The sequence below is a fragment of the Typopeltis vanoorti genome, chromosome 1 (assembly GCF_054136105.1).
Source record: "Typopeltis vanoorti isolate ZY-2024b chromosome 1, IOZ_Tvanoo_1.0, whole genome shotgun sequence".
NCBI classification, from domain to species: domain Eukaryota; kingdom Metazoa; phylum Arthropoda; class Arachnida; order Uropygi; family Thelyphonidae; genus Typopeltis; species Typopeltis vanoorti.
Window position 1 is genome coordinate 173,402,340 of NC_143549.1, and position 27,572 is coordinate 173,429,911.

At 35.5% G+C, this 27,572-nt stretch overlaps 1 protein-coding gene across 1 annotated transcript in view; it reads right to left on the reverse strand.

Annotated features, from left to right (window-relative positions):
- LOC150110649 (O-acyltransferase like protein-like) overlaps positions 1-27,572 on the reverse strand; it is a 91,869-nt gene that overhangs the window by 49,250 nt on the left and 15,047 nt on the right. Inside the window, exons 2-4 of the mRNA XM_090395500.1 lie at positions 23,668-23,833; positions 11,619-11,698; positions 3,636-3,758 (exon numbers count right to left, since the gene is read on the reverse strand). Of these exons, the coding sequence (XP_090251626.1) occupies positions 3,636-3,758; positions 11,619-11,698; positions 23,668-23,833 (369 nt within the window). The remainder of the gene's footprint in view (positions 1-3,635; positions 3,759-11,618; positions 11,699-23,667; positions 23,834-27,572) is intronic.

Genomic DNA, 27,572 nt, shown 5'->3' on the forward strand with positions numbered 1-27,572 from the left:
AACCTCAAGACCTTACATTTTACTACATTAAACCAACAACCCCAATTCATTTGCCAATCTATGTAGCTTATTCAAATCCTCTTGCAGGGCTACCACATCTGCACTACTACTAATAATCCTTCCCAGCTTTGCATCATCCGCAAACAACTGAATATCCCCTTGCAATCCACTAGCAATGCCATTGATATAAAGGTTAAACAGTATAGGTCCTATTGTATAAGCACTGAGCCCTGTGGGACCCAACTTGTAACCCTCTGACTCCTTGAAACTGCTCCACCATACACAATTCTCTGATACCTATCAGACAGCCAATCCTGAATCCAGTTGACCAATCTGACATCCAGACCCATGTGCTGCAACTTAAATATCAGCTTAACATGTGGAACCCTGTCAAATGCCTTTGATAAGTCTAAGAAAATTGCAGTATATGCCTTTCCCTCATCTAATGTTCTTGTAACTTTATTATAAAAGGCTAGCATATTGCTAAAACAAGAACACTCTTTCACAAATCCATGTTGACTCTCACAGATAACATTACCCTCATCTGCCCAATGCTTTATACGGTCCCTCACTACTTTCTCCAAGATCTTAACAACTACTGATGACACACAGACTGGCCTATAATTAGACACTTCCAGTCTGTTACCACCCTTATGCAATGTCATAAGGGTGGTAACAGACGTCCTTCCATTCCCTGGGCACCTTTCCTGCAGCCAAACTTTCATTGAAAAGCCAGGTTAAAGGCACTGTCAGTTCCCTAGCACATTCTCTCAAAACTCGTGGTGAAATACCATCCAGTCCCAAAGCTTTACTGACATCCAGAGTATTCAGTATCTGAAACACACTTTCCTCCTGTACCTCTGAACCTCGAACCTGCTCTATCCCTCTAGCATTAAAACTGACTCCTCTAGGATGAAATACTCCAATAAAGTTCATTGAACAATTTCACTATGTCCTCTGCATCAGTCACTCTATTCCCATTTTTAGCCCACAATATCATTCTTTCACAGTCATTTCTCCTCCTACTGGCCACATAGCTAAAAAATTCCCTAGGATTTTCTTTGGATCTTAGGGCCAATCTCCACTCATATTCCAGTTTCACTTTCCTTACCACACTAGTCACTCTCCTGGCCTGTGTCTTATATTCTTCATGTATCTTCTCTTCACCTGTCTCTTTATATCTCTTCCATAGCCTCTTTTTCACATGCAATTCCTGTTTAATATTGTGTCCTCTTCTTCACTCATAGTATACAACTTACCATTGCTGCTAACAAATATTCTTACACAATTTCCCATGCACTAATGATATTCACGGGCTTCCAATTCCTCCCTCCATGAAACTTCCCGAAGTTGACGTCTAAGACTATTATAATCACCTGCATTATAATTCCACATAAGTTCCCATCTCTTTGATACTCCTGCATGTCTATTCATTTTCCAAGTCAAAACCATATGGTTACTCTCTCGAACTGGTGGGAGAGATGTCATCTCAGTTATTATCAACTCTTCTGATGCTATAACCAAATCCAAAACTCTTGAACCTCTTGTTCCTTCTGCTACATGTTGCCTAACACATTTGTCCCTCAAGAATTCTAGAAATTCCATTCCCCTATTGCTACATGTATCTTCCTCTCTCCAATTTATACTACTGTAGTTAAAATCTCCCATAACAATCATTCTTCTTGCACTTGCCAAACCTAGCTGTGTAAACATCTCCTGGTCCCCATCCTCTGTGCTCCTGGATCTGTAGCAACACCCCACTAAATATCCTGTCTTGCCTACCTCTACCTCAAAGATAAATGGAAAAGATAAATGGAAGATAGGTGGAGTACTTATCAGATCTCTATGATGATGATAATGGTAACATGTTAGATGATTCAGGACACCTTAAATTAAACGTAACAACAAATACCACTCTACCCACAAGAAAGGAGGTAGAGTTGACATATCACGTAATTAAGAATCTTCCTAATAATAAATCCCCTGGATGTGATAATATTCCAGCTGAGCTGCTGAAAGCTTTGACTGGCAATAATGACAACTATTTAGTGGAATCCATTCAGGATTACTTGAAGTTTTTACAACATCTGTCTGCATACCAGTTCCAAAGAAAAATAATGCACAAAATTGCGAGGACTACAGAACTGTGAGCCTAATATCCCATGCATCTAAAATTATTTTAATCATTGTTAATAAACAAATTGAAAGAGCCTTAAGTGTTGAATTGAGTGAACAACAGAAAGGCTTCAGAAGAGGAATGAGAACCATTAATGCTATCCTGGAACTAAAAATACTAATAGAAAGATCACTTGAAAGAAATAGGAACATTTACATACGCTTCATAGACTTTCAGAAGGCTTTTGACTGGGTAAAACATAATAAAATGTTCAATATATTAGATAAATTAGACATAGAAAATCATGTACTTAAGATTATAAAAATGATTTACACCAAACAGAAAATGCAGCTATTCAATGATGAGACTTCTGTTGCGAAAATAAAAAGAGAAGTTAGACAAGGTATCCTTCCACTAAATCTATTTAATATCTATAGTGAGACAGTGATGAAAAAGATTGAAAAACAAAAAATAGGAATTAGTATCGATGGTATAAAATACAACAATCTTAGATATACTGATGATACCATTCTAATAGCAGAAAACAGAAACAAATTAATAAAATTAGTGCAGCTACCAAATGAAGAAGGTAAAGAATTTGGATTAGATATAAATCCAAAAAAAGACCAAATTTATGAAAATCTCAAAAGAAAGTAGATCTGAGCCAGAAATATTCATCAACAATATGAAAACTGAACATACAACAGAATACAAATATTTAGGCACCTACTTTACTGCAGTTGGAAAGCAAGATAAAGAAATAAAAATAAGAGCAGCGATAGCTAAAGATGGGGATATACAGTTGTTGACAGATGATGCAAAGTTAGGATGAACTATGTGGAGTAGAACAGATGTTGTGGCCTTACAAGAAGACTTGAATAGACTGAGTGAATGGGCACGGGAGTGGGAGATGACAGTTCAAATTTGCAAAATGTAAGGTTTTAATAATAAATTTAGTTTAATCCTTTACTCAAGTGTAGGCAAACAAAGTTTGCGCCTGAAATATCTTCAGGACTGAGGCAACTCGTAATGACACCAAAAAATGCATCAAAAATGACAGTTATCACTGTCATTTTTGATACATTTTTTTATTATATAAATTTTGTGACTAATTATAAACTACTATTAATTAATGTACAGAAAATGCTCATTGAGAAAGTTCACATATCACAGCACATTGGTTAAACTGGTTTCCCCTCCTCTTAAGAAAACTGAAATTCTATGAACCTGAAATTCTACTGCACACAAATACAAAATACCACTAACATAAACTTATAAGTATGTTAGTGGTATCACACTTGTTACAAACACATAATTCAAAATGCACAAAAGTATCAGGAACTATTAAAAATCCTACAAAAGATTTTTAGAATTATTAAAAATCCTATGATTTTTAACATTTTGATTGTGACATTGCAACACAAAACAAAGCATAACGCTATAAACAAATACATGTCAGAAATCATTAGTAATATCTGGAATCTACAAAATACAAATAATAAAATTCTCACATGCTTACTCAATATCAGGTGTGAAGAAAAGAACTGTTGGATAGAAATTGTTAAGAACAGTAAGAGCTGCTACCGCTGCTGCACAGATAACTGAAAAAAAGAGCATTATGAGAAAGCCTAAAAGCGGTTGTCTGAAAGAAAAAATACAGAATTAATACAAATCAATTTTATAATTGCATTTACACAATAAGAAACAATATATATATATATATATACATATATCTGTTATGACCTTTTTCTTGACTACTAGTATTAAAAAATTAAAGACTTAATTCTGTATGTTAGTCAAGTAAATATTAGTTTAATATCCAACATTTCACTGACCGATATCTGTCAGCATAAGAAAGTAACAAAAACTAGGAAACCCTGGTTTCCTAGTTTTTGTTACTTTCTATTGCTTACCAGTGTATTCCTTTAAAAATGCTGACAGATATCAGTCAGTGAAACGTTGGATATTAAACTATTATTTACTTGACTAACATACAGAATTAAGTCTTTAATTTTTTTAATATATATATCTGATTGTTTCATGATAAATATTAAATTATATCCTATATGATTTTCATAAATACTATTCAAAATATCAAAATAGTCTGCTAGAAAACAATTCTTTGTGTTCATCTAGAAATGTGTATGCAAAATTTACTTTGTATAATGTTCCAAACATATACAAACAGTTGAACTTTGATGTGGTTATTTTAGATTATACAAGTGAAATATTACAAACCATTGTTTAACTATCACGGCAACCATGACATGTTTACAAATCAATAAATACATGAATGTGAAGTGTCCATTGAACTGAAATAACATTTAGATACTACTGACATAATATGGAGAGGATGCATAACTTATTTGATATACTTCATCCATATGGCAGTTTAGGTGGTTAAAAGATTACTTTTCAAAATTTTATTAGCGAAGTTGACAAACTGTATTCATTTTGATAACTTTCCCATTAAATACAGATCAAATTTTATGTAATATGGCATATATTAGTAAAATAGTGTAAGATGTGCTATACACCAAACAACTATGAATTCCAACCCTACTGTAAGCACTGTAAATCCCTCCTCTCTAATCAAGGTACCAATTTTGGAGTTCAGAGGAGCTGTCTTAAATGCATGCATGTGCACAATACTGACTTTATTGTTTATACACTATAGTAAATATTACAATTCCATACATGTTTTTGGTTGAAAGCAGATCAGTTGTTGCCACTTCATCTATTTAAAGGTGGTGGCAATAACTGCTGTCAATTTTTGCACTCATATATCTTTCCTAAACTTCACCATTTCAGAGTACTTTATTTGCATTATATTGAATGAGCCTTGCAGATGTTGTAAAATGCCTGTAAATAAATTCAAAGTATTCCTTGATGTTTTTGCTGATTGTGTGATGGTTTAATTTAATTGTATAATAAATGTTATATGTGTAGTTATCCTACTTTCATAGTTAATTAATTTGTTAATTGTTATCATTTGATATGATATGCAAGTATAAATTTTCATAGAAAAAATATATTGGTGCTCACCACTCTCTTCCCAATCTTGAATGTGCCCACGACCACAACAAGGTTGAGAACCCTTGATCTAACTACTCTATTATCCATCCCATTCTCCCTCAAACTTTTACAGCAATATTAAAAATTATGTTTGCAAAAAATGTCACCACATACGAGTCTTCCTTATCCAAAATATTTAATTTTTTCATAAAACTTGAGTTTCATTTAAAAAATTAATTTCATCATCTGACGTAAAACTGACTTGTAAAAGTTCCATGTTTTGTCTGTAGAGAAGAGTTATTTTTTTTCTTCCTCTCCTCATCATTGATTAGATTTCCTAGTTCTGAATTCTTCCTCTTCTTTTTATCACGGATTAGGCATTTACTGGTTTCAGCTTCTCCAATCTTTGCACCTTGAAATTGGTCTCTCTTTCTCTCTACCCTTCGGTCTGTAATTATTTACTTCCTTTGGTAGATATCCTTCCATATCATCATATTATTTCATTTAAACCTTAAACATTTAACTCTTATCTAATATTTTTCTCTTTCATGTGATCCAATTTTATGTACCCTTCAATGGTTCCTAAATAGCAGATTTCAGCTTAAATTTTATAAATAAGATTTATAAAATACAGGCTGGGTTCTTTCCAGATTATACAACTCTTAGCTCACCCACACACCTAGTATCCTATAGGTTTGCAACTTTTTGTGGGTGGAATTCACAGTTAAAAAAAAAATCTCACTCTTAGAAACTCATGTTGAACTTCACAGAGAATAATCTCTCTATCAAGCCAAAAATATTGTATTCTATTCCTTATCAATATCTCTAGTACCTTAACCTCTCCCCCCCCCCCCCCCCAAAAAAACCTCACTTTTAGAAACTCATGTTGAACTTCACAAAGAATAATCTCTCTATCAAGCCAAACACTGTATTCTATTCCTTATCAATATCTCCCTTAGCCTCATATGTAGCTATATAGACTGGTCTATATAGAAATAGGCTGAATATAGGCCTGCATTATTGGGATAGATTTCAGCTGTAATATTCTACAGCTTTCATTATCATCTCTATATTCTTGAATAACAGATGATATATGTGCTAATTCTGGAGTGCAACTAGGAAGACACCATCAGGATCAAAAATTTTTTGGTATTAAGGTTATTTAAGATCCCTCTGATGTCTTTTTGGTGAAAGACCACATAAGACATGGTAAACTGTTTCCAGTATATATTAAATTTAATTTAATCCTTTATCCAAGTGTAAGCAAACAAAGACTGCACCTGAAGTATCTTCAGAACTGAGGCAACTCGTGGTAAAGGTGGACCAAGCTCTCATCACTACTTGTCTTAGTATCTTCCATAATACAAAGCACATCTCTTGCCGGCATGTATAATGCTATGCATTAAGAGAAGGGCCACTACGCAGACTGGTTTTGAATTTCGAATGTTGAATTTTCAAGTGCAGGTAAACTCCAAAAAACTCAGCATTGTTCCTCTCAGTAACAGGCTCACCCCACCACAGAGCACAGCCACTCATTTGCTCGTATGTCATCTGAGGGATAACAGCAACAGCTGTGCCTTAACTTCATGTGCTACAGCTAACCAGTTAACTTCATGGGCTACAGCATTGCCATTCATCACCCAAGCTTCCAACCGGCTTCGACTTTTGTTGAGGTCTCGTCACTGGGAGCCAGACCCAGAAGTGGTGATACTAAGGTGGAAGCAATGGAGAAATCATATTTACCTATGTAGTGGATCTTCCCTTAATGCATAGAATCATACATGTCCGCAAGGAGATGTGCTTTACATTATGGGAGATACTAAGACCATTAGTGATGAGAGCTTGGTCCACCTTTACCATGAGTTGCCTCAGTCCTGAAAATACTTCAGGCTCAAACTTTATTTGCTCACACTTGGATAAAGGATTAAACTAAATTTATTATAGTCTAACCAAGGAGCAAAAAACTTCAAATATCTTTCTGTAAATCCAGAGTAATTTAATAATACGGTGGTACACCTTTTGGCAACTCATATAGGTAAATATAACTTCTCCATTGCTTCCACCTTAGTATCACCACCTCTGTGTCTGGCTCCCACTGACGAGACCTCAATTAAGGTCGAACCAGTTGAAAGCTTGGGTGATGAATGGCAGTGCTGTAGCCCACGAAGTTTTAACTGAGGCTCGACTGTTGCTGTCACCCAGGTCCTGGGGAGGGATAATGAATAGCAATGCTGTAGCCCATGAATTTAACTGAGGCATGGCTGTTGTTGTTACCCCCTTAGATGACATATGAGCAAATGAGCAGCTCTGCTCTGTGGTGGAGTGAGCTTGCCGCAGGTAGAGCCAATGCTGAGAGTTCTTCTCAGTGGCAGGGTGAGCCTGTTACTGAAGGGAACAATGCTGAGTTTTTGGAGTTTGACCTGTACTTGAACATTCAATAAAGGCAGGGATAGATAGCGCTAGATTAGATCATGCCCTGAGGCAAACAATTAAATATTGCTATTGATGGATTATAAGACAAAAATACATGAAAATCACCATTGCTATTTTGTTTTTATTACAAGAGAAACATTAATGCCAAATGATTACATAATGTGAATTGACTATTTGGGAAATGTTGATCAAGTATCTGAGAAAAAACTATTTTAAAATCAACTAGTTTCACCAACTTTCTGTTGGCATCTTCAGGGTACAGGACTGATGATAGGAACTAAAGCTAACAAAAATAGTTTTTTCACAGATACTTGATCAACATTTCCCAAATAGTCAATTCACATAGCTTCTGTGGTCAAGAAAAAATATCGTTTAATACGATTCATAATATTAATTAAATGTTTGCTCTACGGAGATATCGCACAATAAAACTAAATTTAAATTATAAATTATGTCCGCCTCTATTGATATAGTTGTTAGACCAACCAATCTTTCTTGGGTTGTTGCTGTTCGCAAATAATTTTTAACCAGTGTAAGCTTGGAAAAACATTTTTTTCTGCACTTGCTATGCTAACAGGAATTGTTAGCGTAGCAAGTGCAGAAAAAATATATACCGCCTACCACAATACTGCTGAACAAGCGCCCTTATTAAGCCGCACCATGAGGCTGGCTGCCTCTATGCTGCATCCTGTCGATGATACTGAAAAAAAGGTTAAAACTGGTTTGGGTAGTGGCCCTTCCCTTAATGCATAGTATTATACATATCTGCAAGGAGTTGTGCTTTATATTATGGGAGATACTAAGACAAGTAGTGATGAGAGCTTGGTCCACCTTTGCCACGAGTTGCCTCAGTCCTGAAGATACTTCAAGTGCAAACTTTGTTTGCTGACACTTGGATAAAGGATTAAACTAAATTTATTATAGTTTAACCAAGTGAAAAAAAACTTCCAACATGTTTCCAGTATAGCGGGAGGTGATGTGCATTGGTTGTTTATGCAGGAGTTGGAAGAGAAGAATGATAACAGCTTTATCTTTAGGTGTTGTTGCAGCAGTACCTGGGTTGTGAAAGATGTAGAAGTGCAGATGAACATTACATTTAATGGACTATGCAAGGAAACAGAAGCAGAATGATTGCCATTTGTATAGGATGCAAGTTTTCAGTCCTCAGATATGGTTTTGCTGATGGCTTTTTTGCATTTGTTGCATGCTTCAGTATAGGATGACACTGAGGTTCATGTGTTAAGACACTAGTGGTATGTTAAAATTTTTTCTTTCGATTTACTGTTCATTTTTAAATTGTGGCCTAAGGTGGGTCCAGAGATACTACTTTATATCAGAAACTTGACACAATTAAATATATGGGGCAACGAAATGCTTGTTTTCCAAAAATTATCCAAAGAATATCCTAGATGGCAGATAATTTATCTACCAACTAGGACCACTGAAATAACTGAAAGCAGAGTTCACATCCTTATGTATCAGGTACTTCATCAGATATTTCATCAATATTGACATGCAGTACTTGCCTGCACAGGTAGTTAAGTGTTGTACAAATTTATATTTGATGGTGCCACTTATTGTTTGGCATTTCATTTGAGTTGTATGCAGTAAGAAGGTATCGCCTTCTTTGTGGTACCAGTACATCATTTACAAAAAAAAAAAAAAAGTTCCTGATCACTGCAGTCTCTCTTTCTCTGGCTTCAACTGTCACTATCACAAATATTACTGTGCAATATGACTGATGAAAATCATACCACTATAAATGCTCCCTTTCTTCACCATTTAATCCATCAACTAAACAGAACTGCTACTACGATTATCATCTACACACAACACCATCTACTGCCCACCACTACTAATATTTTTGTCTGTAAATTTTGTGTGTTCTCGAGGCTGATTTGCCTGTACATGGGATTAAAAACCTGAGTTTCTGGGAGAAAAGCCCTGCAAGCTCCATAATGAGATCGACTTAGGCCTTTTCCAACTAAAAGATGCACTTATTTACAAGTTGTGTCTGTAGTCTCCAGTTATCAGCACAGGTGAATTAGTTTTGTCACTACTTTTACCTCAATGTTCAGATAAAGGAGGATGGAATGGAAGGCCAGGATATCATTAGTGCTTGGGAAATTGTGAAGGAATATGTTAGCTGAATTCCACACAAGTGAAGAAGTGGTCACAATTTGGTGGAAAGCAGTGGCGGCCCGTGGTTGTAAGTGGGGGGGTGCTGCCTATACAAAAGCATTCTTTTTTTCCTAATCAGTAACCAATTTATTAATAAATAAACATATAGATTTATTTATTAAGAAATTGGTTACTGATTAGGAAAAAAATAATTTTTTTTTAAAATTCTTTTGTATAGGCAGCACCCCCACTTAAAACTTCACAGGCCGCTACTGGCGTAAAGTGGATGACAAACAATATCAAACAGGAATTACAGTTGAAAAAGAGATTATGGAAGAGATATAAGGAGAGGGGTGGAGGGAAGATACATGAAGAATATAAGACACAGGCCAGGAGAGTGACTTAGTATGGTGAGGAAGGCAAAACTGGAATATTAGAAGAGATTAGCACCAAGATCCAAAGAAAATCCTAGGTAATTTTTTAGCTATGTGGCCAGTAGGAGGAGAAATGATTGTGGAAAAATTAAATTGTGGGAAGTGCCTAATTATAAGCCAGTTTGTGTGTCATCAATAGCTGTTAAAGTCTTGGAGAAATTAGTGAGGCCTATATGCAGTGTTGGGAGGATGAGGATAATGTTATCTGTGATAATCAACATTATTGATGCCATGGATTTGATAAGGGGTGCTCTTGCTTAAGTAATATGATTGCCTTTTATAATAAAGTGACAAGAGCAGTTGATAAGGGAAAGGCATATACCGTCATTTTTTTGGATTTTGCAAAGGCATTTGACTGGGTGTCACATGATAAGCTGATACTTAAGTTGCAGCACACGGTTTTAGATGTTGGGTTAGTCAACTGGATTCAGGATTGGCTGTCTGATAGGTATCAGGGAGTTGTGTATGGTGGAGAAATATCAAGGAAGCAGAAGGTTACAAGTGGGGTTCCACACGGCTCAGTATTGGGACCTGTATTGTTTAACCTTTATATCAGTGACATTGTCAATCGATTGCAAGGAGATATTCAGTTATTTGCAGATGATGTAATTAGTAATAGTATTTATTAGTAATAGTGCAGATGTAGCAGCCCTGCAAGAGGATTGAAATAAACTAGACAGATGGGCAAATGAATGGGGGTATGGGTTTAATGCAGCAAAATGTAAAGTCTTGAAGTTTGGGATACATCGATGGGAGGCTGCATACTCTATGGGAGGAGTTATACTGGAGGAGGTAGGAGAGACGAGAGATCTGGGAGTGATGATTGATAGAAAAACTGAAAGTCAGGGCATATTGCAAAGGTGGTGAAGGTAACCCAGAGGATTGCTGAAATACTGAGAAGGACACTGACCTACAGAGATAGAAGAGTTATCATTCCATTGTATAAGCCCCTGATCAGATCACACTTAGACTATTATTCTCAAATTTGATCCCCAGGATTTGAAAGAGATAAATTAACTGTGGAAAGGGTGCAGAGGCAGATAACAAAGATGGTTTCAGGACTGTACAATGTTAGTTATGAGGATCGATTGAGGGAAATGTGGATTGCAGAGTTTGGTGGATAGAAGAAGGAGAGGTGATATGATCAAGACTTTTAAACTGTTGAGAAGCAGTTACAATGTGGACACTGGGGAGTTTTCACTTGGTGGAGTAGTGGAATGGAGTGATTACAAGGGACCATCCCTGGAAGTTACGAAAGGAAGCTGTGAGCTAGCGGGTGAGGAGTGGTTTCTTTGCATGGAGGGTGGTGGAACTGTGGAATGCATTGCCTGGTAGAGTGGTGAGAGAGCAAGAATGGTCAATGAGTTCAAGGAGTGTTACGATAGACTTTGTGTTTCCCAGGAAGGACCTCCCACGATGAGTCTGTTGACTCCATAATAATAATAATAATAAAGAATAATATCAATAATATAAAATTCCTCAGAAATAATAAAACTTACTTGTACAAAGCTATGAGTATTATTGGTGCTATGCAATATAAGTGAAGATCTGATGCAATATACCATGTGTGTAATAAACACTGGAAAGGAATATAGAAAAAGAATAAAATAAATTTCGAAAATCAATATATCTTGATAATAAAATTCACAAAATAAGAACAAGTATTTCTTTATCTATTAAAAATTTAAAAACTATATGATAGTTTCAGGAACAAACTGAGTATGCTGACAGATTCTATCCTACAGCTGAGGTGGTTCTTTAGAATTCACATAAATGCAATTTGAAGCCAGTGATGTGTCAGCAGTTATTATTTTATTATTATTTTAAAATATAATTTCATTCTCACGAAAGATTATAAACCTATAGCACATTTAGTATGGTGGGCGGGATAAGATCTAGATAATCTGACCTGCTCATTTGTGAGCCATTTCAGGCCATCAATAAGCTGAGTGATGGTCTCACACTAAGCAATGAAGATCATCTACCTAAAGAAACTTTCTCATATATTCATGCCACAGTAATATTTGAACTCTAAGCCCCTGAAGGTTGGAAAATAGAGATTATTAACTTGCCTGATCAGGCTGTCCATGTTTATTATTCATGGCATTCTATAATATATTATATGATTCAAGGAAGCCACTTATGTTTTCATCAAATATACATGTTTTCAGGCAAGTCTAAATGTCAACCCAAGAACTGGCATTGCCATTTTAGAGAAGTTTAATGAGAAACTCGACTTTATAAGCAACCTTATTAACAAAAATAAATTTTGGGTGTCCCAGACATAACTCTTAAATGGCATATCACAAACACAATTCCAGAAAGTTTTTTTGTCACAGGAAAACATGAAAAACAGATAGGACATAACATTTTTGAAGGAGACAATCAATGAATAGTATATTTTTTTAGCATATTTTAAGCAATAAAATTTTTATGAACTGATTTATTTCTATTTTTTGTAATATCTTATAATTTGCTGGGTTTAGAAGAGGAAATTATTTGATATGAGAGAGATTTTACAGAGATGAGATTATTTATAGAATGGAAGATGAGAGAGGAAAACAAGTGGTTTTCCTTTGAATTTGGAAGTAGATTTTTAACTGGAAAATGGCATGTAAATGAAATGGACTCCACTCCAAAAGTGGGGTCCATTTCATTTACATGGCAGACATTACAATGTCTGCCATTGACCATGATAAATACTCTGAGATAATCTGAGATAAATAATATCCTGAGATAAACAGAAATATAGGAAATTAAAAAATAGTGGAAACTAAAGTTTGGGATGATGATGATGATGATGATGAAGAAATATATATACACAACGTGGGTTAGCGAACAAGGGAAGGGAGATCATTATGGATGATTTTAATTATGGTGATATAGACTGGAATGCAAAAATAGCATTTGGGAATAAAGAAAATGAATTTCTTCAGTTCTTGAGAGACAACTATGTTGGTTTCTAAATTAAGGAACAAAGAAAAAATCGTGACAACTGGCTCACAGACTGTGGAACCAAAGGCTACAACTGCAGTTGGCAACTGATATCTCTGATTATTGCTTACTGAAACAGGAGTGCTGTCCCAAATCATCACTTATTTGATCTTGCATCGATTACAAGAACACTGGTATCTGCTTCCACTCTGTGCAGAAGGTTTCATGAAGGTGTTTTCTATGCTAGGTGACCAGTAGTCTGTGTGTCTCTATCCCCATGCCACAGGAGAAAATGTCTGAAATGCGCTGGGATCCATGTCAACTGGATCCAAGACAAATGGGAGTTGGTACTGTTAACAGATGAGTCCCAATTTGCTTTACAAAGTGATACCAAGTGTGCTCTGATCTGAAGAGAACCAAGGACACATTATCATCCCTCTAATAGCCATGAAAGGGACTTATGGTGTAGGTAATGTGAATGGTTTTGGAAGGCATCTCACTGTGCGGATGCACTGACCTCTATGTGCTTCGTAGCAGAACCATGAATGCTGCAACACATAAGAGACGATGTCCAGCTGCTTTATTATTTTTTGGTTTCTTAAGTCCTCGATTTCAATTAGTGATGGAGGTTCAATCACTTCTTGGTTGCTACTTGAAGTGACACCAAGTTCTTCACTTCCTGTATCGTCATGGTTCAGCAATTCATCAAAATGTTCATTCCATGTTTGCATGTCAGTTTTGTTACTTAGCAGTGTTCCATTTTTACTTTTACATAGAGTGATTCTAGGTTTAAAGTCTTTAAAACCTTTATTTATTTTTCTAAAGAAAGCTCTGCTTTTGTTGGAACCCCTAAGATGTACAACATCTCTAAATTCTCCAAGAACCTCCTCTTTTTCTTTTTATGTATCTTATATCTTTTAGTCTTCCTTCCTTATGATTTTATATTCTTCAACAGCATTTCTTGTATACCTTTTTGTAGCATTTGTTTATAAGGTTCATTTTTTTTTTAATGTGGCTGCCGCACACTCAGCATCAAACCAATCATTATTTTTATTTTCTGGGCTTTATCCAGAATGGCATTGCCTGAATTTAGAATTTTTTTTTACAGAGTTACATTTTGTATTAATATCTTCAATAGTTTCAATATACTTTTGCTTTAGTTACTTATACTTTTGCTTGGTTTTCACATTCATTTGGAAACTTTTATTTAGTTTCCAAGTCTTTAAGTTTATCATAGTTTTAAGTTTATGTAGGCATTCTCCAAGAATCTTAGGTGCATTTGAGATCCTTGCTCTTAATTTACTTAGTGGTCTGAATCAAAGTTTGCACCATGATAGGACCTAACATCTGATACATCTGATAGATGTCTTGCATCAATAGTCACATGATCAATCTGATTGAAGGTATTTCCATCGGGAGATTTCCATGTTATTTTATGGATGTTCTTATGGCAGAATAATGTATTTGCAATAAACATGTTATGCTCAGCTGCAAAGCAGATGAGTTTTTGTCCGTTATCATTAGTTTCATCATGTAATCCTTATTTGCAATTATTGGTCTATACCTATTTTTTTACCAATCTTGGCATTCATATCTTCCAATATTATTTTGATGTCATTCACTGGACAAAGAGTTATATAAATCATCAAAGGTCTCTTTCTCATTCTCATCCTTTTCCTCAGTTGGTGCATGAGCACTAATTAAACAGTAGTTAAAAAAGGCTCCTCTTAATCTCAAGCTGCAAAGTCTTGGTGATTTTACTTTAAAACTGATAACTAATTGTTTTATCCGATTATTCAACATAAAGCCTATTCCAAAATGTGCTTTGATTTGTGACAACTATAAAAAACTATGTGATTCTTCTTCTCAATACTTCCCCTTCCAAGTCATCTTATCTCCTGGTTAGCTAACAGGTCAACTTTATAGTTATTCATCTGATCTACGTGGGTGGCTGGAAAAGTTCTTGGCCTCAACCATAAATGGCAACACTATCAGCAAGATTTTTTTTTCTAAGTTGGTACATCTGTCATAAGCATCGATATGAAATTGCATTTAATTTATCAAGTAATTTTTTTTATACAGTTGTCAGAAGCCAAAGTGTTGCCTATATCCCTTGAAATGGATAAAACTGAGTATTGTGTGTTTTACAAAGAATTATAAAATTCTTTGTAAAAGAAGATTTAATAGCAAAAGAAATTCATTCGAAATTCACAAAAGTTTATGGGCACCCTTCTCCTTCACTTTCGACAATTAAGAAATGGACTGCCATGTTTAAATGTGACTGCACCAGCCTTGAAGATGATCCATGTGAAGGACATCCAAAAAGTGTAACACCAGAAATCGTTGATCAGTGCACGATATGATATTAGATGACCGGTGAGTCAAGGTGCGTGAAATTGCTGAGATTATAGGCATTTCAAAAGAATGTGTAGGATACATTTTGCATGAAGAATTGCAAATGAAAAAGCTTTGTGTAATGGGTGCCACGCAGATCAAAAACGCACTCGCATGAAAATCTCTGAACAGTGCTTGGAGCGTTTTAACAAGAATAAAATTGATTTTGTGCATCAATTTATTACTATAAATGAGACTAGGATAATCCCAACAGCAGTCAAAACAGTGCACAGAAGCTGGTTGTTCAGTGCTAAAGAAGACAAGGTCGTGCATTGGTGTTTTGGGATTTTAAAGGCATTTTGTTTGTTATCTTGAAAATTATCTTGAAAAGGGTAAAACAATAACCAGGGAATATTATTCCGGCCTTTTAACCAGACCAGACAAAAAAATTCATGAGAAAAGGCTCAGTTTGCAGAAGAAAAAAACTCATCTTTCATCAGGACAATGCACCTGTCCAGAAAGGTGTTTTGGCAATGGGAAAATTAAGGAATCTGCACTATGAATTGTTGGAATGTCCAGTCTATCCCCCAGATTTGGCTCCCTCTGACTTCTATCTCTTCACAAAACTAAAACTCTTCCTTGCTGGTCACCATTTTTCCTGTAGAGGGGTATTTTGCAGATCTTGCTGAGAACTACTACACAGATGGGATAATGATGCTGGAGCAGCTCTAGTATAAATGTATTAGTCTTAAAGGAGATTAAGTTGAAAAATAATAATTTTGAAATTATAAATTTGTTTTTTCATTGTTGGGCCAAGAAGTTTTCAGACCACCCATATATTAACAAATGGAGTCCTTTATTCTGATATAGTAAACAAATATTCCATGATCCAAGTTTCAAGTCCTTTAATCCTTTGCCAGTCCATTTCCTAAAGGGCAGTCCAGAATTATTGTTTCCTTGAGATTTCATAACAAGAGATTATTTACAAGGTGGGGTCGTTAGCCCCACACTCAACCCTAACCTGGAAGACTAGGACCCATGTTTATATCTCCTGAGACTGGGTGGTCTGGCTATACCCCCAGACACTGGGTGCTCATTTTAGTTGCCTTCTACGACATGCATGAGCTACAATGGGACAATTCTTTAATCCCGGTCACCACACGGGAAGATCATTTCATGGAATTATAAAGCTGGTGATTATGACAAGCTTAAAAGATAGCTGAAGCTATAACATGGAACAAGGAGTTGAGCAGTAAGGAAAGAAATGCTGCATGGGAACTGACAAAGAAATTTATTATTATTATTATTATTATTATTATTATTATTATTATCATCATTATTATTATTATTAATAACATCTGACCTCCATAGAGACAGAGATTCATCACGGGAGGTACATACTTATTCAATGTGTCTACATTCACAACACACTCAAGCAATGTACTCCATTCGCCAACTAATCACCACTCACCGACCCACCAACTACCAACATAACAGCATCAATGTGTGAATGTATTCTGAAGGCCAAAAGGCTGAATAAGGTAGGTGTAAAATGGATGAATGTGGAGCTTAAGCATGAAATCTGGAAAAAGAAAGTACTTTGGAGAAAGTACAAGATGAATAATGATAATAATTGGTTACATGAAGAGTATAAAGAACAAGTCAAGAGAGTAACTCAGTAAGGAAAACAAAAGTGCAGTATGAGCAAAAATTGGCAAATGAGGTGAAGAAAAACCCTAGAGAGTTTTTCAGATATGTGGCAAGTGGAAGAAAGAATGATCATGGTAAGATGATGCTAATGAGTGAAAGTGGTAGAATGGTAACTGCTGCAGAAAACATTGTTGAGGTATTCAATGATCAAGTTATAAGGGTGTTTCATCCTGATCAGGATGGAATCATGAGGAACTTAAGTGTAGAGGACATAGGAGAGAATGGCTTAATTGCAAATTAGTAGGAGGTATTTGAGGAAATAAATAAACTTGATGTCAATAAAGCAATAGGATTTTGATGACATATCACCATGCATCTTAAGAGAATATTCCAGGGAATAGGCAGTAGCATTACATCCCTGTTTAATTATCCCTGTAGCATTGCTTCCATCCCTGGAAGCAGTGCTGCAAGTCATCAGGTGTTATCTGCTTCAGTAGCACTGCCGTTTTCTCCTTTACCTCATCCACTGACTGCAAATGGGTGCCCTTCAATGTAGATTTCAACTTTGGAAAAAGGTAAAAGTCGCATGGAGCTGTCTGGCAAGTAAGGTGGATGCATTGGAAAACTCCCACATCACCGAGAATGAAAAAAGCAAGAATGAGCAAGTGAAAACTGAAGGCAATGCTGATCGTTTTTTTCTTTATATCAATGGTGTGGTAATGGTTGAATGCACCAGAGGGTCAGACAGTTAAATAACATTATTACCTTGAAGTTCTGGCCAAGCTGAGAGAATGAGTGAGGAGGAAGAGACCTGATTTTTGGAAGAACAATGCTTGGATTCTCCATCAGGACAATGCTCCAGCCCACAGTGCACTGTCTGTAAAGCAGTATCCGGCTGATAAGAAGATCCCAGTGTTGGACAATCCACCTTACTAGCCAGACTTATCTCCATGCGACTTTTACTTTTTTCCAAAGGTGAAATCTGCATTGAAGGGCAGAACCCATTTGCAGTCAGTGGATGAGGTAAAGGAGAAAACAGCAACACCACTGAAGCAGATAACACCTGATGACTTGCAGCACTGCTTCCAACAATGGAAAATTCATATGCAACAGTGTATAGATAGAGGAGGGAAGTACGTTGAAATGGATAACAATTAAGTTGTACAATTGTAATAACAAACCATATTTTTTGCAACTAGTCTTGTTATTTAATAGCCACACCTTGTATATACCATATATGTCGGCGTATAAGACGAGGCTTACATTTTAGGCTATTTTTAGGTTTTAAGCTTATGTGTGTGTGTGGGGTATTAATGCATATATTAATGCAACGTTAGGTATTGTTGTTATATCTATTATTTTTATATCTATGCATATCCATTATTTTTTTACATAGCATAGATTTAGTATTTATGCAAATTACCCTAATTAAAAGTGATTAGCCCCAATTTTAATTAATTTTTAATTTTGCATTTTTTTTAAATTTTAGGATTATTAAAATTATTATCATTTAAAATCATGGAACTAGCAACAAAACGAAGACAGTGTGAAGCTAGATTTAAAATATAATAAATTTAGTTTAATCCTTTATCCAAGTGTGAGCAAACAAAGTTTGGGACTGAAAGTATCTTCAGGACTGGGGTAAGGAAGTGCAACACCAGGACGACTCCTTGAAAAGGTGGAGCAAGATACTAACACTCCTATCTCAGTATCATCCATAATGCAAAACACATCTCCTTGCGGATATGTATAATGTTATGCATTAAGGGAAGGGCCACTACCCAGACTAGTTTCGACCTTTATTGAGGTCTCTTCAGTGGGAGCCATGCCCAAGTGGAGATACCAGCCAGACGCATTAGTAAAGTCATCTCTACCTATAGGAGTTGCCAAGTGGTAGTGGCCCTTCCCTTAATGCATAACATTAGATATATCCGCAAGGAGATGTGTTTTGCATTATGGGAGATACTGAGATAGGAGTGTTAGTAGCTTGCTCCACCTTTGCAAGGAGTCGCCTGGTGTTGCACTACCTTACCCCAGTCCTGAAGATACTTTCAGGTGCAAACTTTGTTTGCTCACACTTGGATAAAGGATTAAACTAAATTTATTATATTCTAACCAAGTGAAAAATAAACTTTCAACTAGATTTAAAATAATGGTAATTGAAATAGCAAAGCAAACTAATAACTGTGCTGCTGTAAGAAAGTCTGACATAACCGAGAAGATGGTAAGAGAATGGAGGAAGAAAGAAGATATTTTTAAAAAACTGCCAAATAAAAAATGTGCGATGAGAACAGGAATCACCTGATAGCCTCAACTGGAAAATCACTTTGCAGAATGGGCATTCGAACAAAGGCAGAATGGTTATCTTGTTACAAGAAATATGATTAGAGCTTCTTCTTCTTCTTCTTCTTTCACCATGCCTTTATCCCATGTTAAAGGGAGTCGGCGTTCCCATCTTTAATCTTCTTCTTCCCCCAGGTTCTCTGGTCCAGGGCGTCTTCCCGACTCCATCCTTTCTCTCTAAGATCCTCTGCCACCTGAGCTTGGGCCTGCCTCTTTTCCTCCTTCCCTCCACCTCCATGCACTCCACTCGTTTGCCAACATACTTCTCGCTCCTCCTCTCTACATGACTGAACCACCTCAGCCTGCTTTCTTGTACCTTCTTACCAATTGGTCGCATCTTGACCATCCCTCTGATGTAGTCATTCCTTATCCTGTCCTTCTTTGTCACACCACTCATCCATCTCAACATCCACATCTCTGCCACCTCCATCTTCCTCTCCTGTGCCTTTGTTATAGGCCACGTCTCTGTGCCATGAAGCATCGCCAGCCTCACCACCATCTTATACAGCTTTCCTTTCATCTTACAACTCACTCTCTTGTCGCACAGGACCCCACTCATCTTCCTCCAGTTCATCCAGCTGCATGTTATTTGGTGCTGTATTTCCTCATCCAGGTCTCGATTCCTCTCAACGACCGACCAGAGGTACTTGAATTTCTTCCCTGAAGTTAACCTTTCACCCTGGAGTCGTATAATCATATCTCCGCCACTCCCTGTTGACATACATTCGGTCTTCACCCAGCTAATTTTCATGTCTCTCTCCTCCAATACCTTTCTCCACTCTTCCAGGGTCTTTTCAAGCTTCTCTCGGGATGATTCACAATGTCGTCGGCAAACATCATGCTCCATGGCACCTCCCTCTTAACGTTCTGCACTAGTACATCCATGACCAGGTCACAGGTCAAAGAAGTAGGGGCTCAGAGCTGATCCCTGATGGAGCCCAAAGACAATGAGGAATCCCTCTGTCATGCCGACACTAGACCTGACCTGAGTTTTCGCTCCCTCATACATCTTCTTCACCAACCTCATGTACTTTTCTAACACCCCATTCTTCCTCATACACTTCCATACTTCATGCCTGGCCACTCTATCATATGCCTTTTCCAGGTCTATAAACACCATATGCAGTTCCACCTGCATCTCCCTATATTTCTTCATCAGTCGCCTTAGCGCAAATATCGCATCCTCTTCCTGGCATAAATCGAAACTGCTCCTCGCCAATTTTCATTTCTCGCCATACTCTTTCCCATAACTTCAATGTGTGTGACATCAGCTTGATCCCTCTATAGTTGCCACAATCTTGAACATCTCCTTTTCCTTTGTAGATAGGAAGAAATATGATTAGAGCATATGTACTAAAATGGTCAAGATTGAATCCAGATGAAAGTATAGAATTTCAAGCTACTTCAGGATGGTGTAACATTTTATGAACAGACAAAATCTGGTAATACAACAAAAAACGAAAATTGCTCAAAAACTACCAGCAGATCTTGACCACAAACTTACAAGTTTCCATAAATTTATTACTTAGTTGAGACAAGAACATAAATTTCTATTGTCAAATATTGGAAATATGGATGAAACTCCTATGAGCTTTGATATGATATGCAATAAAATAGTGGCGTCTAAAGGTAGTAAGAGTGTGCTAGTTCGAAGTACAGGTCATGAAAAAAACAAGCTTTACATTGTGTTGTCATGTTTGGCCTGATGGAACCAAGTTAAAATCAATGCTCATCTTTAAACGTAAAACTAAACCTAAGATAAAATTTCCTTCAGGCATTTTTATACATTTTCACAAAAAAAGATGGATGGATGAAAATGGTATGAAATTATGGATAAATAATGTGTGGAACACACGACCAGGTGGTATAATGAAGAAACGCAGTTTATTAGTATGGGATATGTTTCATAGTCATTTAACTGAGAATACTAAAATTCTTCTAGAAAAAAAATAACACAGAAATTGCAGTTATACCAGTTGGTTTAACTTCTATATTGCAACCACTATATGTCTGCTTGAACAAACCATTTAAAGATCACATGCGAGAAGAGTGGAATAATTGGATGTTGATTGGTGAAAAATCATTTACAAACGGTGGATCTATGCGTGTTGCATCGCTTGATATGTGCAATTTTGTGATCAAAGCATGGAATAAAGTAAAAGTAGAGACTGTAATAAAATCATTTAAAAATTGTGTCTCTGATCTTATGGATGGTACAGAAGATGATCTATTGTGGGACACTGGTGACGATGAAAACAAAATCAATTCACCTAGATTCGAACTGGGATCCACATGATGATCATTTAAACAATGAATCTGAAGTACTATTTTCAACAGATGATGAAGAAAATTAACATGAAATAATTATTATTTGTTTTTTAAGACTTACATCTATTGTAATATTTTAAATAAATTTATGTAACAAAAAATTAATCTGATTTGAAAAGAAATTAAGCTTCCCCTTTTATACTCGCCGTATAAGACGACCCATGATTTCGAGGGGTTTTCTGTAGTATTTGAGAGTCGTCTTATATGCCAACATATACGGTACACAGACACACACACACACACACACACACACAATGCATATGGATGATAGTCTATTAGAACAGAAGTAAAAAATAAAATCTAAAAAGAAGACAGTCATGATAAATGTATAATATAGTTTTTTTGTTTGTTTTTTTCATAGACAATCAAAGAATTATACAAGAAAGTAAAAATGAATTAAAAATACCAACATATGAATTGTAGGCTAATCTGTAAAAAATAAAACTTCATAATATAAAAGCAAAAAACTACAACAATATATTAATTGAAAACATTCTGTGATAATAAGAATATGAGACAATAAGAAGAAAGATGTGAAGAAGAAGAAAATTTAAAAATTCATTTATTTTGAGAACTATCATAAGAGCTTTGAAAATAAGACAATAAAAATGAAATACATCTAAAATTTTATAAAGTAGTGGTATTGGCATCACTGGAGTGATAAATCAATGGAGTGAAGAATGGGAAGGCCATATCCAACAATGGTTACAAATTACAATTCACTGTGCAAAAATATGTGAAGTTGTGTGAGCAAAATGACTTACCATGATCTCATACTTTATAAATATTTGGTTAGGGACTTAAACACTGGAATGCATTTAGTCAAACATTTATAGGTTATGCTTGCAAGATGTGGCCTTTAAAATACTTGTCTACTTATATAGAGGGATAGTTCATTGGATGATTTGTAATTTTACTGATAATTAAGTATGGTAGTAATCTTTAATTTGGCTTTCAGTATTTGTGATAGATTATGTCAGAGATGCAATTCTAGCCAAAGTCAAACAAACATATTATTAACTCATTATACAAATGAAGTGGCCAGCAGAATCAAATTCAGATCTTTCAAGTATTCAATGAAATCAGAAAAAACTTCACATTTTTCGGAGAGTTGTCTTCTTATCAGTGATTTTCAGAATGTATTGATAATTCAGAGGCTAGAAAAATTTCACACCTCTTCAAAAATAAAAAGCAGCAGTATCTGCAGTGCCCAGTTATGTGACATTAATATAAAATGCCTCCAGAAAATGGCCGAGTATTTAAACTTTTAAGCAACTGATTAATATATTATGACCATTTATATTATGTCAGTCAAGTGTATTATGTCTATAAACTGCATGTATTCTATGGCTCATTTGTATGTTATTGTAAGGTATGAAAAACCTGTCATTTCCAAATGAGATTGGCTAACTCACATTTATTTGAAAGCTATTAAAATGCTTTCCTTGTAATATGATTGAGACCTTTCCAAGTAAAGGTGTCATCACTACAAGCTGCATCACAGGTGCTTGTAATTAACACAACTGCAAAATAAACGGTTCAAAATTAATGAAAGATGAGCCTCTTTAGATGATTAGATAAAAACCAGCTCAAAGGACCAGAAGCAAAATATTGCAGTCTGCTATTGTTGGTGGAGAATTTTTCCTGTCAGAGCAGGCTGACATGTTATTAATTTTCTGGAATAAAAGTGACTTTTATTCAAAACTACTGAATATGTCAGAGAATAAAGTGCATATTATACTTTCTGTTATATCCCATCACTAACCTATCAAATTTTGATAATAACATTTTGGATTAATATCCTGAAACCAACCTTCCAGAACTAAGAAAAACTTTGAAATTAAGGTGAAAAAATTCTATATATATTACTGTTTACATAAACAGCCCCCAGCATGAAATAAGAAAGAGAAAAACAATAAATAAAAACAGCATATCATATTCATTTATAACTCTGCTTACCATATCATCAAAATGGGTCCATGCATTGAGAGGAAGCAGAGTTTGCCACCATCTCTGTTCACAGTTTGCCACTTTTTTCCCTACCATATCCTCCCAGAGTGGCCCTGATCCAATAAGGGGCATAAGAAACATTAAGCATACTGCCCCTGCTAATGGTGGTGTTAATCTGAGCATAAAAATGTTTATGCAAAATAAATACACATCATAAATAATGTACATATGGTTTAAAGTTTGAATTTTTTTCATCATTTATTCTATATAAAATAGTTAACATAATTCCACAGTAAGCATATGTAATCATTCAAAATTTAGAAAACATCTCTTGAATATATGAAATACTATTAATATTAAGAAAAAGAAGAGTGAGAAAGTAAAGACTATGGGTCTGTTGTTATGGTATGATAGGAGTGAACTGAATGATTTCAAATAAGTCAGTGTACAGGTTATTCAGGAAAAATGGTGTGCAGTTTATACGGAGTGAAATTGATGGAAAAAATAATATTGTGACTCATGGGTTACAACTAAATGGACTTTGAATTAGGCATCCTCAATACTGAAAAAAAAAAAGTATTGTTCAGTGAGAAAATGACAGTGAAAAAGGAAAACTAGAGCTATTAGAGGATGAAGTGCAAGCAACAGCGTGTACATGCATCCTTAAGGTGAGGTGACATAAACGGCTTTAATGAGTGTGAGAATAGGAGAAATTTTAAAGAATGCTGAACAGAGTTTCTTACAGTCATTAAAAGATGCAAGGATGTTGGCCTAGAGTGCAATTCATGTACACTAATTCCAGAAGAACCAGGAATTGGTTATCTCAACTCAGTATGTTAATAAGTCTTGGGTGATGGATTAGGATATAGTTACAGGAACAGAACGTTATAGGCATTATATTGAATATCGATGATAACAGTAGAAGAATTTCAACCAAAAGATTAAAAGTTCAGCAAGAAAGAAGTATGGGAAGCAGCACATCTGAGTCTATCTGGTATGATACAGCTGACAGGATAAAGTATGTAGTCAATTTGCAGCTATAGAACAGGGATAGTAAAGGAAGATGTAGATGGCATACCATGGCAAATTAGCCCAATGTGAACAGAGTAGGTAACTACTATTATTATTATTATTATTATTATTATTCAGGCCTCCATGGAGTCAAAAGACTCATCGTGGGAGATCCTTTCTAAGAAACACAAGTCTATCAAGACTCATTATGGACACTTCAACTACAAGGATAAAAATTGGAAGGAGGAAAGGATACATGGGAGAAGGGAATGGAATTTATGCAACTTACAGGTAGATAATTACCTAAAACATGAAGTGGAGAGGAACCAGGGATTAAGGATTAAGAATGCTAGATCTGGTGAGAGCATCAGAGCTGTTGTCAATAGCAAAGGTGACCATTTGCCTATGACTGGATAAAATGCAGGCTTGACCTGAGAAACTACTAAACATTTTGAATTTTAAGATAAGGAGTACAAAGTGGGTGGTTATAACAAACTAAGGAGGTAGTTAGCTTGGAGAAGTGTCATAACACAAGGGAAGAATGTCAGCAGTAAATGGAAAATTATTAAAAGAGTTTTTGAGTGAATCAGTATCAGACCATATACCCAAGATTAAGAGAATAAATCAGGGAATTAAATAGGTGAATAAGATCATCAAACAGGAGCTGCAAAAAAAGAAAATATCGTAAAAGGAACACAAAGAGAAACGAGATTAGCAGCTCATAAGAAGTAGAAAGCACAGGCAAGAAGTGTGACCACCATGAGGAGGATAACTGAGTAGGCCAAAGCAAACCATAAAGAGAGATTCTGCTGTGTAGAAAGTAAAATGAAGAATGATAATGAAAGAATAATTTTCATGAAGACAGATGATGGAGAGGTGACAGAATCATAAAAAATAAGTTGAATCACTTTGCAAGGGTGTATCATCAAGAGGGAGATAATACAGTAACTGATACGTAGGGAATGGTGTGAGATATTTCTTTATCTATTGTGTAGTATATTTTTGAACATCCAAATTTAAATGTTTAAATAGTGTGGTTTTTTAAATGCATTATTGTTTAAATGTGCTAAAAAATTATTTTAATGTATGGGCCATGAGACTAAACAGTAAACACATAATTTACATAGTGTAACCAGATTACTAGTTTGTGTAAGAGGTGCTGAGTGCTTGGGTTTTCTAGAAATTCTATGCACTGTGGATGTTCATTCACACAGGATTAAAGGGAAGAAGACAACTATGCTTCATAAAAGTCACTACAGGTCCAAGACTATTTTTAGAATCAGAACCAGTTATGAAGCATCCCCCCCACACACACATAAGTATGGCTGCATTAATATCAAAGATATGGGAAACATTCCATCTAAGACTACATTTAGTGTGATCTTTCTGAATTAACTTCATTTTTATCAAGTCCCTACAAGGTGCCATGGTAGGACATTAGTTCATTTTCAGTTACAATATGAACTGTTTCCACAACAACCCAGTAAAGTGCTGTGTGTATTTTACAACAGCTGTAATTTCTGCTCGAATGAAGATCAGAAATCCAACAAAATACTTAACTCAATAAATTATTTATTTATTTTGTTCCTCAGGTGTTGTTTATACTATGAAACACTGAGCTGAAGAGATCCTTGCAGTCAACATTATGCTTGCTCAATACCATCTTTGCTACATTGCATGCTTTCAGCATTGCCTCATTCCTCAGAAATACAAACTGAATTTGCACACAGTTGTCTAGATGTATTCTGATCAATATCTTACAGAATGGCACAATACCTTATCATGAGGGTGACATTGCAATGCATTTTTTTTGAACTTCAACCCACTCTTATTCACCAAAATTCCACCAAATCCTTCACCTCCTGCTGTTAATTATTAATATATTATACTATATTTCATCTTCACAAGCCATAGTGCAATCATTACACTTGCAGTACTAAGCTGATGGTCCACTTGTTTGTTCAAATCCTTCTGAAAAGACAGCAGATCAGAATTTCATGATATAAGTCACCTCACATGATGTGCATCATCTGCTAACCATTAGATCTCTCTTTCTCTCTCTCTCTCTCTCTCTCTCTCTCTTTCTTTCTTTAAACCATATATAGGTTAAAGAGCAGCAGTCCAAGCTCTACTCAATGGAGCTTGGGTTGCTCACTCGGTGGAACTTTTAAGGACTTTTTCAAATGAAGGCAAATCAGACTAATCTCATAAAGCAATAGTAGAAATTTTTTTTCCACTAAAAATCTTTTAAGATTTTTTAGTGAGAAAAATCTTTAGATTTTTCTCCTGCAAACTGGATGGGGAACACATGCAATTAACAGACAAAAATCCATTTATTGTGTGAACGAAGGATAGTTGGATTGCTGAGAGGTAGGATTCTGAGATGAGTCATGGATAAAGGTACATGGTAATAATAATAATTATTATTATTATTTTAGTATGAACAAAGGAATGATAATCATAATAGCAACAATAATAAAAATTCTAATTTAGAAGTCATTCGCAATATTAACATTAGGCATAATGAAAAACATGGAAGTTATGAATTTAATGTGTGTGTGTGTGTGTGTGTGTGTGTGTGTGTGTGTGTGTGTGTGTGTGTGTGTGTGTGTGTGTGTGTGTGTGTGTGTGTGTGTGTGTGTGTTGTGTGTTGGGGGGAAGTAAATAGGTCTTGAATTAGGAATTATCAATTAACTAAGAATCAGCAAAATTATTTTAAAAAACTGAACCCAGAAAATCCAGAAAAGTTGGTCCTACCTCTGATTTCACCAATAATATGTTCTCTTATCTTTTAATTATTTCACTATAATCTTTATTATCAATATAATAAGAAAAGAGAACTCTTTTCTTTTTTTTTTTTGGAATAATTATAATCAATTTCTTATCTGGTTTTGGAAATGCAT